This window comes from Marmota monax, unplaced genomic scaffold, assembly GCF_021218885.2.
Source record: "Marmota monax isolate L192 unplaced genomic scaffold, Marmota_monax_Labrador192_F-V1.1 WCK01_AAM20220418_F8-fsc00027, whole genome shotgun sequence".
Taxonomy (NCBI): domain Eukaryota; kingdom Metazoa; phylum Chordata; class Mammalia; order Rodentia; family Sciuridae; genus Marmota; species Marmota monax.
The window spans coordinates 1094522-1112627 of NW_026694617.1; the positions used below are offsets into that span (position 1 = coordinate 1094522).

The 18106-nt window shown below is 33.3% G+C and overlaps 1 protein-coding gene across 2 annotated transcripts in view; it reads left to right on the forward strand.

The window, feature by feature from the left end:
• Phf14 (PHD finger protein 14) overlaps window positions 1-17255 on the forward strand; it is a 193273-nt gene extending 176018 nt beyond the window's left edge. The window contains exon 18 of one of the 2 annotated variants that reach the window (XM_046422440.2): window positions 17054-17255. In XM_046422440.2, coding sequence (XP_046278396.1) covers window positions 17054-17128 — 75 coding nt within the window. In that variant the 3' untranslated portion in view covers window positions 17129-17255. Of the gene's footprint in view, window positions 1-14818; window positions 14855-17053 lie in introns of those variants that run through there. The other variant, XM_058572102.1, reaches the window with a different exon arrangement.
• The last annotated feature ends 851 nt before the right edge of the window (window positions 17256-18106 follow it).

Here is an 18106-nt window from a genome sequence, read left to right on the forward strand (position 1 = left end):
AAGAGCTCTAAGAATTGTGTCCTCACATCATAATACACAGATAAAAGCCAGTGGAAGTAATTCTTTCTCAATTTATTCTTTTTTTTGGATGCATAAACACTTTAAATTTATTATTAAAAAGACACCATATACAAAATTCAGTAACAAACTAGAAAAATATTTGTGACATATGTAATACAAAGATTAAAAAGTCCTGATTAAGTCTTTAAAAAATATATATATCCCATTTAAAATTTCAAAGAACATGTACATGTATTTTAGAAATATACTTTACAAATTAATAGATTGCCAATGTTTTTAATAATCCAGAATATACAGATTAAAATGAGATACAACATGTGTTCTAATAGATGAGCCAAAATAAGAAGATTATTAATATTCAGTGTTGGGAAATGTTTGACAAAATGAGCAGTCATATTTTATTAGTAAAACTGTAAGAGTGCAGCAGCTTTGAGATTAAATTCTTTAAAAATTAAAAATATGATATACTTTTTTCTTTTGATTATCATTATTATCCAAAGTACATGTATAAAGACAAGAATTGGTGTGAATATACTTTGTATACAACCAGAGACGTGAAAAATTGTGCTCTGTATGTGGGATAAGAATTATAACGCATTCCACTGTCATATACAAATTAAAAAACTAATTAAAAAAAAGATAACTACTAGGGAAATTCCTGAACAAAAAAAAGAAAAAAGTATATCAATTTATTCTTTTTAAAAATGAAAAAGACTTTCCTAGAAGCTCTCTGGTAGGCTTCAGTACATATCCAGAACTATTTCATGTATCCAATAGGCTCTACCATGATAAAGATAGTCAAACACATTTGAAAGAAACAAATACATTTGACCAGGTTATTTGTGTGGGATTTATATTGCAAGGAACATTTTTCCTATGGTTTATAGTATTTACAGTATTCAGTAATTACTATTTATGTAAAAATAATATTTGCCATATAGACATTCTCAATTTAAAATATTATTCATTTGAGTATGTGTATGCATCTATGCATTTATGTATGTAAAAGGGAACAAAGTTTAAACATGACTTCAGGAAGTTGAATTAAATTACTTATAATTTCTCTTTTGATTCCAGTGTTCAGTATTTCTAAAAATCTAAGAATGCTTTTTATCTGCAAGAGTATGGTTTACTACCTTTTAAGAAACTGTAGCCCTTGATTTTATTCTCTTTTATTGCTGAGTTGTATTCCATTGTGTATATATGCCATATTTTTTAATCCATTCATTTATTGAAGGGCATCTAGATTGGTTCCACAATTTATTGATGTGGCTGTGTCCCTGTAGTATGCTGTTTTTGAGTCCTTTAGGTATAGACCGAGGAGAGGGATAGCTGGGTCAAATGGTGGTTCCCTTCCCAATTTTTCAAGAAATCTCCATACTGCTTTCCATATTGGCTGCACCAATTTGCAGCCCCACTAGCAGTGTATGAGTATACCTTTTCCCCCACATCCCTGCCAACACTTATTGTTGTTTGTCTTCATAATAACCTCCATTCTGACTGTGGAACCAACCTAGATGCCCTTTAATAGATGAATATGGCATGTATACACAATGAAATACTACTCAGCAATAAAAGAGAATGAAATCATGGCATTTTCAGGTAAATGGATGGAGTTAGAGAAGACAATGCTAAGTGGAGTTAACTAATTCCAAAAAACCAAATGCCAAATGTTTTCTCTGATATAAGGAGGCTGATTCATATAGTGGGGTAGGGAGGGGAGTGTGGAAGGAATAGGTCAACTCTAGATAGGGCAGAGGGATGGGAGGGGCAGGGAGAGGGTATGGGGTTAGAAATGATGTTGGAATGTGATGGACATTATTATCCAAAGTAATGTATAAAGACATGAATTGGTGTGAATATACTTCGTATACAACCAGAGATATGAAAAATTGCGCTTTATATGCATAATAACAATTGTAATACATTCTGCTATCATATATAAATTTTTAAAGATTAATAAAAAAATAAACTGTAGGCCTAAAAAGGACTTTAAGTCAGTTCAGTAAAACTGTATTTGTTTAAATTCTACACCCAGTCATTATTTACTGTCTTTGTATATTGGTCCTACCTAGGTTCACAAGATTGTTTTCATTTCATTTGGACCACTATACCAAGATGGTCATTTCATTCAGGGAGAAAAAGTATTATTTTTTTTAATTTTTTTTTAGTTGTAGATGGACACAATACCTTTATTTTATTTATTTATTTTTATGCAGTGCTGAGGATCAAACCCAGTGCCTCACACATGCTAGGCAAGTCCTTTTCCACTGAGCCACAACCCCAGCCCAAAAAAGCATTATTTTACACAACACTGACAACCTTAAGCAGACTAAAGGACAACTCAGGACAAACTACAATCAGAATTGCTAATCAATGGCTCATGGTGTCATTGAGGGATTATTTATTATTAGAATGGGGTTCTACTTAATATCATAACTATGATTCCTTTTTTCTTTCTTTTTTATTGGTTCCTTTTAGTTATAAAATAATATTAGGATTCATTTTGATGTAATTCTAAATGCATGGAATATAATTTGTTCTAATTCAGTTCCTAGTACTTCCCCTTCCTGCCTTCCTCTCTCCCCAGTCCCTCCCTCTTCTTTACTGATCTTGCTACTATTTATTTATTATTTTTTTAATATTATTATTGGCTTGTGAATGTACATGATGGTGAGATTCTCTGTGTGTCCGTTGCTTCTTTTGCCCATTTATTGACTGGGTTATTTGGTTTTTTGGTGTCAAATTTTTTGAGTTCTTTGTACATTCTGGATATAAATGCCCTGTCTATCTGAGGAAAAGGTGCCAAAGATTTTCTCCCATTCTCTCTTCATACTGTTAATAATTTCCTTTGCTGTGAAGAAGCTTCTTGATTTGATGCCATCCCACTTAACTGATTTTAAGAAAGCACTGTTTCAGAAGAGGATTCCTGTGGCCTACATGCGTATCAGTAGTCCATAGATGATTAAAATCTTTTAGTTACCCTGGAAAAAGGAGGAAATAGAGTTTTATTTCATTTAATACCTTCTTTCATCAAAATAGTTATTACTATTTTATAGATGAGGAAAATGAGGTCCAAAAAGATTAAGTGATTTCTTCAAAGTAGTTTTGGATAGTGTGTGTATCACAATTAGAATTTGAATCTAGGTTTGCCAGTCATTCACCACAAATTCCAAGATTCCTTCTGTAGAAGAAATGGCAGAAATATGTCTAAATAGGAGAAATGTAAAGTCCCACCCATGAGTTATTATATAGCGTCTCTGCCTGCCTTTCCATGTTATCTCCCACTGCTTTTCTCTCTTTCTTAGAAGGCTTCAGCCGACTTACCTCCATTCTTATCTGACCAACTCCTCCTTATCCTTCAAGTCTCAGTGTATTTATTAGTAATTTTTTGGAGCATTGGGGACTTCCCGGAAGCTTAGAGATCTTTCTACTAAAAGACTATTATTCCTATATATTTCTTTCATTGAATGTATCATACTTTAGGCAATTTAATTCCTTGGTAGTTAGTCAAAGACTGTAAGGTCCTTAAGTTGGAAACTGCGTCTATCCTATATATCAGGGATTTTATCAGCACCTAGTACAGTGCCTGACACATAGTTGATGAACAATCAGAAAAAAATGGGTAGATAGGTTGCTGAATGTCTTTTTTCAAATAGGATATTTTAAAATGTTATTATATAATATTTTCCTAATAGTCTTATATCCTACATTAAGAAATATTGGGAAGTACTTATAGAAACATTAGCTGGTTGTAGAAACCATTGGTTAAATAAACACGTTTTTAGACAAGCCCTTTAAGTGATATGAAGCTTGCCAAGTAACCTGCTTTTGTGAGTCACTTAAATTCATGCCAATCATGGTATAATTTAATGCAAATAATTTAAAACATTTCATCATTTTTTTAAGGAAAGCAAAATGGTAGCTCAGAGCTAGTCTGTGGAATTCAACATATGGAAATTTAATTGTTACTTTTGACACCGATTATAAAGTGGCAATATTGGAGAATTTTTATGTGTGATTTTCTAAAATGCTATTTTTCATTTTTCTTGAAGCAAAATTCACTTTTTAAACTGAAAAATTAATGTGCCATGGGAAATGTATTACTTGAACATCTAATGAGCTATTAATTTCTAATAAAACAATGAAGATTAATGGGTTCACTCTGGGGAAAATAGCATTCAACTTGAAATAAGATATTTGAAATAATATAATATAATCTGTGCACTTGGGAGTAAAGCTTTAAAAATTCACTTTCTAATAGATTTATTTCTGAAAGGCATAATAGTCCTTGATGCTGCATTTATCATAATAAGCATTTAAGTTACATTGAGAAATGTTTTGAAGATTTGTGATGCTAATCTTTGGACATGAGGAAGGGTATATGATTTGGATGTCATAGCCCAACTTTGTTTAGTATTAGTCATTAAAATACAAATTCTCCTTATAAATTGTTTGGCTCAATTTTCTGTATCACATGTATATACTTTATGTACTTTATTATATACTTTGTCCATTGCATTATCATTATTTATGTACCTCTTTACCACACTAGAGTATGAAATCCTGTAGGCAGTAAAACATTTTATTCATCTCTGTTATCTCCCACACCTTGCGTAGTATTTGACACACAATCATTGTTCCTTAGTTTTTATGGGAACAAGATAGGATTTGGGGAAGAGAAGTCATTTCAAGAGTTAATGTCATTTTTAAAAGATAAGGATAAAATGTTTGATACGAGCAGAGGGACAGTATCTAATCTAGACTCCTCAAAAATTAGAAAATTACTTAATCAATACAATCAATCAGGTCTGCCAGTGACACACAAAAAGAAGGCAAAATGGTTCTTTAAGTATTGATTGGCTAACATTTTCAAATTTTTATACCCATTTAAGCCAATCCTAGATCATATGGTACTTTTGTAGGAGGAATTTATTTGTATAAGGAAAAGTGCCTCTTTTCCTCTCAGTAATTTTTGGATATCATTTTGAAGCCCCCAATTAAAGGTACTGACTGACATGTCAATATTCATAAGACTAGACTATTTGGTACCTGAAAAAAACACAGTTGAAAAAATAAAAACCAGTCATATTACTTTTTGCAATATTGCAGTTGACTCATATTCTAATGGTTCTTAAACTGCAAGAATTTTAAAAAATGACAATTTCATTGGTGAAACATCACCCAGTTTTGCTGAACAACAGAATACTTTTTCTCACAGTAGATGTTGATTTATAGTGTGGAGTTTGTAATGACTTATCCATGTTATAGAAATTCTGAAACCCCCTTATCCATAACTGATTACCTTGTGCATATTATTTTGGCATGTAACCTTATAGTACTTGAAACCAAAGTATACTTATTTTTAAATTATGTAACAGATTTTTTGTTATTTGCTTGTGTTCACTTTTTATGCCCAGATAAGTTTAGATTTTAAAGGAGTTGTAAAAAAAAATGTAAAAACTTGTGATAAACCCTTTTCCAGCTTCTTCTTAGAAAAACAACTTACATAAGCATAGAAAAATTATCAGACCTAGCCAGCCATGATGACAGTGCCTATAATATTTGGGAGGCTGAGGCAAAAGAATCGTAGATTTGAAGCAAGCCCAAGTGACTTAGCCAGACATTGTCTTAAGGCGAAAAAAAAAGAAAAAAAGCAGGTGGCAGGGCGGGGGTGGGGGGGCACTGGGGATGTAGCTCAGTAATAAAGCATCCCTGGGTTTAATTCCCAGTTATCAAAAATAAAGGAAAGAATGGAAAGGAAAAATGATAAGACCTAAGAAAGAAATCGTAGTGCAACTATTAAATAAAGTATAATTTATTGAGATTATACCAGTTTTGCCATTTGTGCCCTTTTCTTCTGCTCCATGATTCTATCTAGAATCTATTTAATATTGTTCATCATGTCTCCTGAATCTCTTCCAGTCTGTGGAGATTCCTTACTCTTTTTTTGCCCTTTATGAATCTGATACTTTTGAAGAGTTAACATAGTTTCTGTTATTTTGTAGAATGTCCTTCAAGTAAGCTTTATCAAATATTTTCTCGTGATTAGACTGAGTTTATGCATTAATGGGAAGGTGACCACAGACCAGAGGTGTTATCACTTCTCAAGGTATCACATCAGGAAAATGTGATGTCAGTATGTATTATTTGTGATGTTAATCCTGATCAACCAATTAAGGTAGTGTTTTTTGTGGCCCTGAACCCAGCTATAGCATGTTTCTAATGGCAGTAAAGAATTTAGTTTTGGTTTGTCATATTTTTCCACTATAAAGTTATTATTTTTTTGTTAAAGTGGTTTAAAATCATTTGAATTTGGAAGACAGATTGGGGAATTGTTTTACTTTTAAATTACTATAAAAATAATTTAAAAGTTTTAAGAGTTTGCTGAAGAATTTGCTTTTATATTTTTGCCAATGTAATGATCAATATTTCATACATAGAATGAAGGGTTAGGTAAGGTCTCTTAGAATATTTCAACTTTAAATAGTCTATGAATTGATGACCTTAAGGAGACATATAAAAGAATAAGGTAGGTGTCCCATACCATACATATAGTTGCCTTCATCTTTGAATTTGTTGTAGTTTTTGAAATGAACACCTTAAGTACTGCCTCCTTAAAAAGAACATTGTATATGAAGGATATCCTAAATTGAAATAATTTATTAATTTCCTTACTAAAAATCTATTAGGTAAATATTAAGTACTTATTGAACACTCACCTATTTCTTAGTATCAAAATTATTGATATGAAATATTTATAGTTTATCTAGTCTCAAAAATAGTAATATTAGAGGAATTTTAAATATGGAGAGAGAGAGAGGAAAAAAAAGAGCAAACCAGGTACAAAATAACCCTTTTCTACCACCTCCCAGTAATATCATTGAATTATTAACCCATGACTGAATTAATGAACTGATAAGGTCAGCCTTCTCATGATCCAATCATTTCCCAAAAGTTCCATCTTTGGTGACTGCTACATTGGAGACATACCTTCAATACATGAGTCTTTGTGGGATATTCCAGATCCAAACCATAACATTCCTCCCCTAGACCCCAAAGGCTTATGTCTGTGTCATACTGATAAATGCATTTAGCCTTTCTCCAAAAGTCCCCAAAGTCTCATTATTTATGTACCTCTTTACTACACTAGAGCATGAACTCATCATAAGACCATTATTCTTAGGCCCCTGCAGGTTAGCACCAGCATTGTTCAAAAGTTCGAGTACAGTGTCACCTTTGAGACTCAAGGCAATGTAACTAAAACTCTAAGAAAACGTTAAAACATATTTAGAACATAAAACAGGATGATGGAACAGGCACAAAGTAAATATTTCAAAAGGGAGAAATGAATAGAAAGGGATGGAACCAAAGCAAGACCAAAACCTAGAAGGGAAAATATTAAATCTTGCAGCTCCAGATCTGGCATCCAGGGCACATGGTGGTAAAATATGGGCTCCAAAGGTCTAGGCAGCTCTGCCCCTATGCATTTACCAGTGGCAAACCATGTGGCCTCTCCCTTGGGCTGGCTCTGCTTGCTGCCTACAGATTTCCCAGGCACACATTTCACATCTCTAACTTCTTGGAGCCTCTACTGCTGCCTCCTTCACTCTCACAACTTTATGTTTTGACCTTTCCTACCCTGACATACACTGCCTGCTATTGTAGGCCTTCCTTTGAATTTTGGATGGAAGCTTGCCTGACTCAGCATTCTTCTTACCCACTACATCAACATCATGTGGATAATGCCAGAGTCCACAGCCAGCTCAAGCAGTTGCTGGGCCCACTTGGGGCCACAGCTACATCAGCTTCTGAGTTCCCTAGGAGACAGCACATGGTTAAATGAGTCCTGGGAAAACAACTTTTTAGGTGCTTCTCTATGACTACAACACCTTGTGTTCTCAAAGTCTTTCAAGTGAGCTTTCACTTTTATACCCTTAAACCTGTGATAGGTGGGTTCTGGCCAATTTCTGAGATGCCCTCAAGGCATCTTTCCTATTGTCCAGGTACAAATTAATTGATTTCTTTTTGGCATCAATCTCTTCAGCAACCATGCCTGCATGAGCCCTGACTTCAGAGTGCTCCTTTTCTGGTCAAACTTTTAATTATTTTTGCCCCTGATTTTCACATAAACCTGGCTAAAATCCATTCAGCAGTATCCATCCATGCCAGTGCCTGAATACTGTGCTGCCTTGAAATTTTTTCCACCAAATTTAGTCCATCATCTTTAAATTGAGCCTTATACAGAGTCTTAAGATGTGGACAGAATGCAGACAAGTTTTTCGTCAGAATGCAATAATGTGGTCTCTAGTACAGTTCCCAGGAGAGTCCTCATTTCTATCTGAAACCTCATTAGCAATATCTTTATTGTTCACATTCCTATCAATATTCTAGTCTTCCATTCTCACAGTAGAATTGCCTGTTAAACTCTGATTACAACATTCTAAGTCTCTCTAGTCTGTAGTTTCAAAATTTTCCAAATTCTTCCCACAAACCAGTTCCAAAGTCCTCTAAACCACATACTGAGGTGTAGTCCCAGCAATGGTCCCACTCCCAGTAGTTTTCTGTGTTAGCTTTTCATTGTGACCAAAATACCTAGTATAAGCAACCTGTGGAAGGAAAGATTTATTTTGGCTCATGGTTTCAGATGGTGTTCAGTGCCGGAGTCCGGCTGGCTGCAGCAAAATAACCGGGGGGTGACGAATAACTTGTGTACGTTGATACAGCAGGAGTAGGAGCCGTTTATTTCAGGACAGGAGCAGTATTTATACATTCCACACAGCTTATCTAATTAGCATAAACTAGATACATCAGTCAACCAATAAGGAATCTCTACACTTAATGGCTCGCTTTTGTTACTTCTCAAACCACTCCCTCTGGCATTTTGCCAGGCACCATCCAGACTTGTATATGAACTCTAACATTCCCCTGGCTAAATGCCAGGTGTTATTTTGACTTGTTTACAGACTCTAACAGTTCAGCTGGCTACATTGCTTTGGACCTAAGGTGAAGCAGAACCTCGTTGCAAAAGGGCACAGCATAGAAAGATGTTCAGCTCATGGCAGCCAGTAAACAGAGAAAGAGAAGGAGATGAGGACAAGATTACCTTTCCAGGGCATGCATGCCTCAATGATCGACTTACTCCACCTTAGGCACCACCTCCTAAAATTTCCAAGTTTCCATCACTTCCCACTAATATCATTATTATTAAATCTATGACTGAATTAATCCACTGATTAGGTCAGAGCCCTCATGATCTAATCACTTCCCCAAATCCCCACTATGAACATTACTTCATTGGGGATCAAGCCTTCAATACATGATGCTTTGGGCATCATTGAATCTAATGTATGAAATATGATATGTCAAGAGCTTTGTAATGTTTTGAACAACCAATAAAAAAATAAAAAAAAACCAAACAATTATGTTCATTATGAAATTTAATTTTTTTTTGCCTTTTTACATTGATTTTTTTTATAATTGGTACTAAGTGTATACCTGCTTATCAACCTAAAAACTTCAAAAACTGGTAATATATTTTAAAACAAGGCAAAAATGTTATAAATGAAGGAAAGTAAGCATTGTAGCACCCTCTCACATAGATTTATAGTATACACTTCCATTCCTATTTTCCATATATCAGAAGTCTGTAAGAGACAGAATTTTCTATCATTAAGATCCTTCGCAAAAAAAAAAAAAAAAAAAAAAGATCCTCAACAGTTATTAGACGTCAGACAAGAACTCATCATAAGACCATTAGCCACCTGCAGGTTAGCACCATATCATAAATACCTAAAAATCCACATTGTAAAAATTGAGTTTTATAGGAAAACCTAATTTATATTTATAGGAAAACCTAATCTTACAGAATTGAGTTTATGCTCATTAACAGGCTACCCTACCTAACTCACAATTGTGATCCATCATTCATTTCCTTTTCTTTCTTTTTATCCTGCCTTTTATGTTAGACTTATCCTTCTAGTCAGTGATTTCCATTTCCATTTAGTCTAAATTTGCCATCATAAGATGACTGTGCCAATCTTTAAGGCTTTTCTTCTCTAGGCAGGTAGATCCCTTCTTGATCCCAAATAATATGTGAGAAATTCAAAGTTTTACATTTAACTGTCCTATTTCCTTGCTCCCAAAGACTACCACAAATAAGTAAAGAGTAATAGGAGGTACTAAAGATTTAGAAAAGCAAATTTACTGCACTAGATTGGCTCCAGAATCATAAGTTGGAGAGTGAAATTATTGCTCAACAAAAATTTGTTTTCATGTATTTTCATACAAGAAATTAGAAGTGTTATCACTGCCCTTTTTAAATCTTATTTGCTTTAAAATAAAGAATACATTTTGTAATATTAAGTGAACAGTGATTCCTTTGATTAACTATCTTTTGCTTGAATCAGTAAGTGGAGAAAGAAAAAGATAAAAATTTACAAAATAGCTCCATTCTACTTAAAGATATTTGTATTTGAGGTGGATTTCACTAAACACTCCCAAGTTAATTTTATAGTATAGACCTAGAGTCTTTAATTAAATATGCAACTTATGTCATAAGAAAAAAATTCATGCACTTTTTACAGTAGATTTAATTAAGCATTTCTTGTAAGTTCATTTCAGTATCTATCATGGCCCACTAAAGTTGGGATTCAGTTGTAAAATGGTAGATTAATTGTCTTTTGTATTAAACTAAAGAATCTCAAATATGCAAAGTCAGGAAATTTAATTGTGGTCTTCAATTGCTTATTCATTGCATTGGAAAACTGAATGCAGAAGTATAGGGAAAAGGGCCAAAGGTTGTTAAATGTAGCACATCACACACATTTTGCACTTTACTTAATGATCCAAGTGTTTATTACTATGAAGTAAATGCACCATTTAAAGAATTACGGTGGAATTGTAAAACATTAAAACTCTAATTAATTTTAGTCTGAAGCATGAAGTGTGCTCATTTTGCCTAAAACATTTTCATTATCATCAGTATTTTTCCAGTTATTAAGATACATTTTTTTCTTGTTGTGCAGCACTTGCATATTTTCTGTTCTAAAGCACAGTCTTTATACTGGTTAAGTTATATCTGATGTATGTTTTAAATGAAGAAGAGAAGTTAGTCTATGACTGCAAATTGAAACAATATATTATGTATTCCTTCTCTTGGTCAGTATTACCAACATACATATTTTTCACTAAAAGGTATATATACACACACACTCACACACACACACACATATATACACATGTACACACACACACACACACACACCTATTGTAGAGGGACACAATACATTTATTTTATTTTTTATATGGTGCTGGGGATCTAACCCAGTGCTTCATGCATGCTAGGCAAGCACTCTACCACTGAGCCACAACCCCAGGTCCTACATACTCATTTTTAAATTTATTTTTCTTTTCTTTCTTTCTTTTTGGTACTGAGGATTGAACAGGGGCTCTTAGCCACTGAGCACATTCTTTAGCCCTTTTTCTGTTTTATTTTGAGACAGGGTCTCAGTTGCTTAGGTTGGCCTTGAACTTGAGATCCTCCCGCCTCAGTCTCTGGGGAATATAGGCATACACCACTGTGCTTGGCTTGTGTGTGTGTGTGTGTGTGTGTGTATTTTAAATATATCTATATTTAAAATATATATATATATATATATATATTTATACATAAATATATATATATTTAAAATATATAATACATATATTTTTAAAGGAGCATTATTAAAGCATATAGGTAATTTTGACTGTTAATTTGAATCCAGTGTCAATAAATGTTGCTTCTCTAATTAGTCAAAGAAATATTTAAAATCCAAGGAAATATTTTAAGAAAAAAGAAACATTTTAAGCTAGTGCTTATTTGCGCCTTTGTACTTTATTTTACTGTTGTAGCACCAACAAGGGAGGTTGGTAAAGTAACAGCAACTAATTTCATTTTCTTTGTAAACGTAGGTTCCATTATTCTTATTTATTTCTGAATAGTTTATGTGATCTAGTTATAAAGGGACTTCATATCAGAAAACATGTTTCTCATTTGTGAAACTAACCCAGGATTACAGTAGAAAAGTAAGAAAATACAGAAAAGGACAAACAATAAAATAAAAATCAATAACATTATCATTATGAACATTGTAGGTACTTAGGAAAAGAATTTTATGTAGAAATATGGAAAGCAAACAGTTGTTTTGGCTGCATATTTCAGTGAAGGTGCCAGTACTTTGGATTATTTCTCTTGTAAAATCTGTACCCATACATCTTAATTTATTTGAATTTAAAAAACATTCATTAAGTAGCCATGTTTATTTGTGTTTTTTAGTCTTTTTATTTTGAAATAATTTTAAACTTACAGGAAAGTTATAAAAAATAATACAAGGGTTCCATTTGCTCTTCATCCAGTTTCCTATAGTATTACCATCTTAAATACACATTGCACTATTACTAGGACCAGAAAATTAACATCAAAATGATTTTGTTAACTACTTTATGGGCCATATTCAAATTTTACAAGATTTCACACTGGTTTTCTTTTTAGGGTCCAGGATCCACATTGCATTTAGTCTTTGTTTTCTCAGTCTCCTCCAGTTTGTGATAGTAACAAGTCTTGTCATTAATGACCTTGACACTTGTGGAGAATACTGTTCAATTATTTTGTAGAGTGTTTATCTGATATTTTCTCATGATTAGTTTGATTTACATATTATGGGAACGATACTACAGACAGGTGATACTACTATAGTGATTTGCTGTTTTTTAGTCAGAGGTTTAATGTTAATATGTATTCTTGATGATGTTTTAATCTTGAACACTATGTTAAAGGCGGTGTTTTAGTCAGCTTTTTCACTATTGTGTCCAAAAGATTAAAAAAGAACAATTTTAGAAGAGGAGAAGTTTATTGGGGGCCTATAGTTTCAGAGGTCTCAGTCCATAGACAGCCAGCTCCAGAGGTCTCAGTCCCTAGGCAGCCAGCTCCATTGCTCTGGGCCCAGGGTGTGACAGAACATCATGGGAAGAGTGTGGTAGAGGAAAGCAGCTCAGGAAGTGGCCACCAGAAAAGAGAAAGGTGGGGGTAGGGGGCATACTGACTTCTCTCAACCAGGAGAAAATACATATATCAAAGGCATAACCCAATGACCTACCTCCTCCAGCCACACCCTACCTGCCCACAGTTACCACCCAGTTAATCCCATCAGGGGATTAATTTACTGATGAGTTAAGGTTCATAACCCAATCATTTCACCTCTAACCTTCCTTATATTGTTTCACACATGAGTTTTTTGGGGACACCTCCTATCCAAATTATAACAGTGGTGTTTCCGGGTTTCTTGACTGTAAAGGCACTATAGCCAGTTTTAAAGATGTAAAGAAGCAACAAGGATTGTTGTTCCTTTGTATAACTTTAAAAAGAAATCATTTAAAATGTGGCAGTTTACAAGGTCATGTGTAATTGCAGACTATAATTTGAGACCACATATTACCTGAGCAGTAGAAATTCCAGATGCCAAAATAATTGACCATTGCTTAGAGTTGGTTTCCTCTTTTTTTTTTTAAATATATATATATATATATATATATATATATATATATATATATAAATTTTTAGGTGTAGTTGGACACAATGCCTTTATTTTATTTATTTATTTTTATGTGGTGCTGAGGAGAGAACCCAGGGCCTCATGTGCTAGGCAAGTGTTCTAATGCTACAACCCCAGTCCCTAGTTTCCTCTTAAGAAAAAGGAAAAGGATAGAGAGGTTCTATAAATTGGCATCAATTCTTTGAATTTTTATTACAGTGGAATCATATTTGTGTAAATGAAAAATAGAGGGACTCAATTCCAATTTGATGGTATAAGCTGAATAACATTTAAACAAAATCTTGCAAATTTTATTCAGTGTTAAAAGGGATTTAGCTTAGATAAACATGGCAGTGATTTTTACCTATTTCTCTGTTTAAAGTATTCTTTTAGGCTCATACTGCCACCTGGAGTATTAGACCATTATTACATCTTCCCTGTATGCCTAGAAATGACCATTCCCTTTACCACAATTCTGTCCATGTGAAGAGAGGGAAGACTAAAGGATCAGCTTTAGTTTAGTTATTTGGTGTTACTGCTGTATTGTGAGTGTGCATTCCTGAAATTCCACATGTAACTAGCAGATCTGTAACAAGTTTGTTACAATCAGCATGTTTTTTGGAGTATGAATTAACAAGCTGAAACATTAAGAGGCAAGCCTGTCTGCCTTCAGTACCCTCAAAGGGTATGTTTTCTTGCTGGTTGTTTCAGAACACATTGTGAAACAAATGTCAAACTTGTCAGGGCTGTCACTAAGAAAATGATCCGTGTAGCAAGGGTCTTCTTTTGTTGTGAAACAAACAGATGTCTTATTTCAGCAAAGAGTGAAAAAATCCTGCCATCTATCAGAAAAAAATTTTTGCTTGCCTTTAATATCCAGCAGTAAAGAAATGCTTTGGTTAAAAAACTGCCTTTATTTGCAGTTTTATTTATTATACAGTCATTTATCAATGGTAGTTGACTTGCTACCTTAACTACCTTAATGATTTGTTAATCTTAAATTGCATTTAAAGTTCTTATCAAAATTGACCTACAATATTAAATATACAAATCAGCACAATTACAAAAATAAATTCTTCAGGAGCTTTGTTGGATCAAATTCTAATGCTTTTATTTCCAGTAAAACCTTACTATTATTTTGATGATGTTATACCATGGCAGTTTTAATGCTAGCAGTTAGAGTTGATCGTCTTTTCCTCCCCTCCATAATTCTTTTTTTCATCTAGATCACAGCTGTCTTTGTGTAAAAGAAGAAACAGATTGGCACTTATGGGTTATGCAAGTGATTTAAAAATATTAAAGGTAAAATATTTAGAAACAAATACTCAATGTAAAGAACTGTGCATAACAGTAATGATCTGTCCTAAAGAGGAGCTGTGCTAGAGGAGAAAAGCATTTATGAAATATACTTTATTACTAAGAAAAATTCAACAACAAAAATATTAACTTTATATTAAGAATATTAATTTACTGATGTATCTTCATATATCTTATCTATATATTAAACCATAGTGGAAGTTGCAAAATTTTATTTCATGTAACAGTGTGGTCCTACAGTTTGTATTCATAATTAAATAGGAAGCAAAGTGTAGATACTTCCCTGTTCTCAGGTTTATAGGCAAGCCTTTACATTTCTATTCTGGGCTAGGTTAGCACTCAGGGTTCCTGTTTTTTTCATGTTTCTGCTTTCAGTGCTGTCACAAATCAAGAGTGCTGGAAGTATGACTATGGGATAAGGAACAATACTGAGGTTTTTCCAAGTTACATGTTGTTCAGGCAAACCTCTTATACTTTATTTTACTCCATTGTTTCACATAGTTCAGAAATCATTAATTGGATTGCAACTGTATACTCACAGTTCCCTGTAATATGGTAGTAGTTCCAGATAAAAAAAAGATGAAATCTTGCCTCAAAGAAGATCTCCACAAATTCAGTGGACCTAACAAAAAAGTCTTGCCACTATTACCTGTTGGCTTAACACGGACAGTGTCTCATTGTGGTCTCTAGGAACTTGTATCTAAAAGTGGACCCATCTATTCATGAGTGAATCTTCAAGAGTCAATTGAGTATAGTGTAATATCTCTACTCACTAGAGATATTGGGGGGAAAGTTAAATGACACATAGTAGCTCTTATGCTTGGAAAAATACATAAAGTAACATTGCTAAAATGATATTCAGAACCTCAGCCCTCTTTTCTCATATCTGTAATGATTAGATTGGTTCATAATATTTATAAATTTTTCTCCTTTCCTGATGTTGGCAAAGTCAAAAATCACAGATGCTTTTGAGTTTAGAGAAACAACATGTATAAAGGAAGCTTTCTTTAACTTATTATAGGCAAAGGTTATAGCTTGTCGTGTATGTGTGTGTGTGTGTGTGTGTATTACATAATACATACACATGTATATAATTGGTGTGTGTATTATATAATACACACACGTATATAATTGTGTGTGTGTGTGTATGTAATTGAGGTATATACCTCAATTGTATTTACTTACTAAAGTCAGTTCACAAAGAAGATAGACAGGAATATGTATCTGGTACCAACATTATTGCATAGTATCTAGAGAAACCTAAGAAATCACTTCTGGTGCTTTAATTAATTCAGTGAAAAGTTAGACAATACCTTTTATTTCAGTTAATAAAAATGAAAAATCTTAAATGATAAATCAGAAGTAGTAGGAAAAAAGCAATGCTTTGTACTTGGTATTGTTGAAGGAACATGTATAATGAGATGGGTTACAAATCATAAGATGAAATATTTTTCCAGACTGTCATTATTTATACTTTGAAGGTCACCATTTAATATTAAACACAAGATGCATTTCATTGCTGAGGTAGCAGACATTATGATGTCACTTCATTTATTCACCGTGTTCCATAGGAACCTGATGTGAATTATGAGGCTACCACTTAGAATCTAAACTGTAGAAGATTGTAAGCGTTCTACAGCATGACATGCCCATGTTTCCTATTTTAGACCTGACTGATCTTCAGATAACATATGGTGGTACAAGTAATTGGAAAATTGACAGACCTGTCAAGAAAGTATGCTAGATGGGACCAAAATGCCATGCTGGAGCACATAAAGTGTCTTAGAAGTTAAATTTATTGTTTTTTATCAAAGAGTGAAGTAAAAATATCTGGTTCACCCCCTACAAAGAACACTTTTTAGTAGCAGGTGTTTTCAAAAGTACTTCTTGGGGTATTGATAAAATTGGTTGCTTTTAAAAAGATATAAGAAAATTTTAGTCAATGCATAATATAAAAAGCTCATACTATAATTATTTAAATGTTATATAATCTTACCCTATATGGTTATAATCTTTTCCTGAGGATTTCTGGAATCACAATAGTTCATACTCCTGCAGATGTAGTGCAATTATTTACATTAAGTATAACTGAAAAAAATGTCCTAAAGTTTACATTTTAATGTTTTCTAAAATTTATTTCACAGGAAGATGAAAATGAAGCTGAAAGAAAAAATGTATCTCAGGATCTCAGCATGGAACAGAAAAATCCAAAGAAATAAAGGATTTTCTGTAGTGTTTTGAAAAGTTTGCAACTTATGTAGTAGCAGATAAAATTTCTAATTTGTAAAATGTTAAATTGTAAAATCTAATTTGCAAAATGTTCTCAATAAAGTTGTTGAAATAGGAGCTCGTATTTGGAATTTTGTATGTGTTTTAGAGCAATTCAACTTTGATTGAAAACTTGAACCTTTGGAATGTTTGTATTTTATTTTATTGCAGTGCTTGGCATTGAAACCAAAGCCTTGACACATGCTAGACAAGTGCTCTTCCACTGAGCTACATGTCCAGCCCTGGAATGTTGTATTTTAAACTTTATTTTATTTATTTTTTTATGCGGTACTGAGGATTGAACCCAGTGCCTCACATATGCTAGGCAAGCACTCTCCACTGAGCCACAACCCCAGCCCCACTGGAATGTTTTTAAAAGGAGGAAAATTCTCAACTGAAATTTGAGAATAGAGATAGGATTTTCTTTTATCTGAAGCCAAAGTGTTAACACACCTAGATGACCTAAAAGAAAACTCTAAGAGACTTTTTTTCTTATTAGTCTCTGTCATCTTCAAGGCCTTACCAGAATTCCAATTATCAATTTAAAAAAAAAAAAGAACAGAAATTGCTTACACATGAAAACACTTAAAACCAAACAGTGTTTGAATGGATGAAATATCATTTTCTAATTTTATAAACCTATGTATCACATGATATTCTAGAATTGCATTGCAGGGAAGGATGAAAAAGAATGATAAATTAACATCATGTATGGCAGAAGTAGTGCCATGATTTATTTTTTAATCTATTTTTTGGGGGTGTTCTTTTTTTTTTTTTTTTGTCTTTTTTGGAACTGGGGGTCGAACCCAGGGCTTTGCGAATGCAAGGCAGACGCTTTGCGAATGCAAGGCAGACGCTTTGCCACTGAGCTACATCCCAGCCCATGATTTTTAACTTATAAAAATATTAAGGAACTACTATGTGCATGA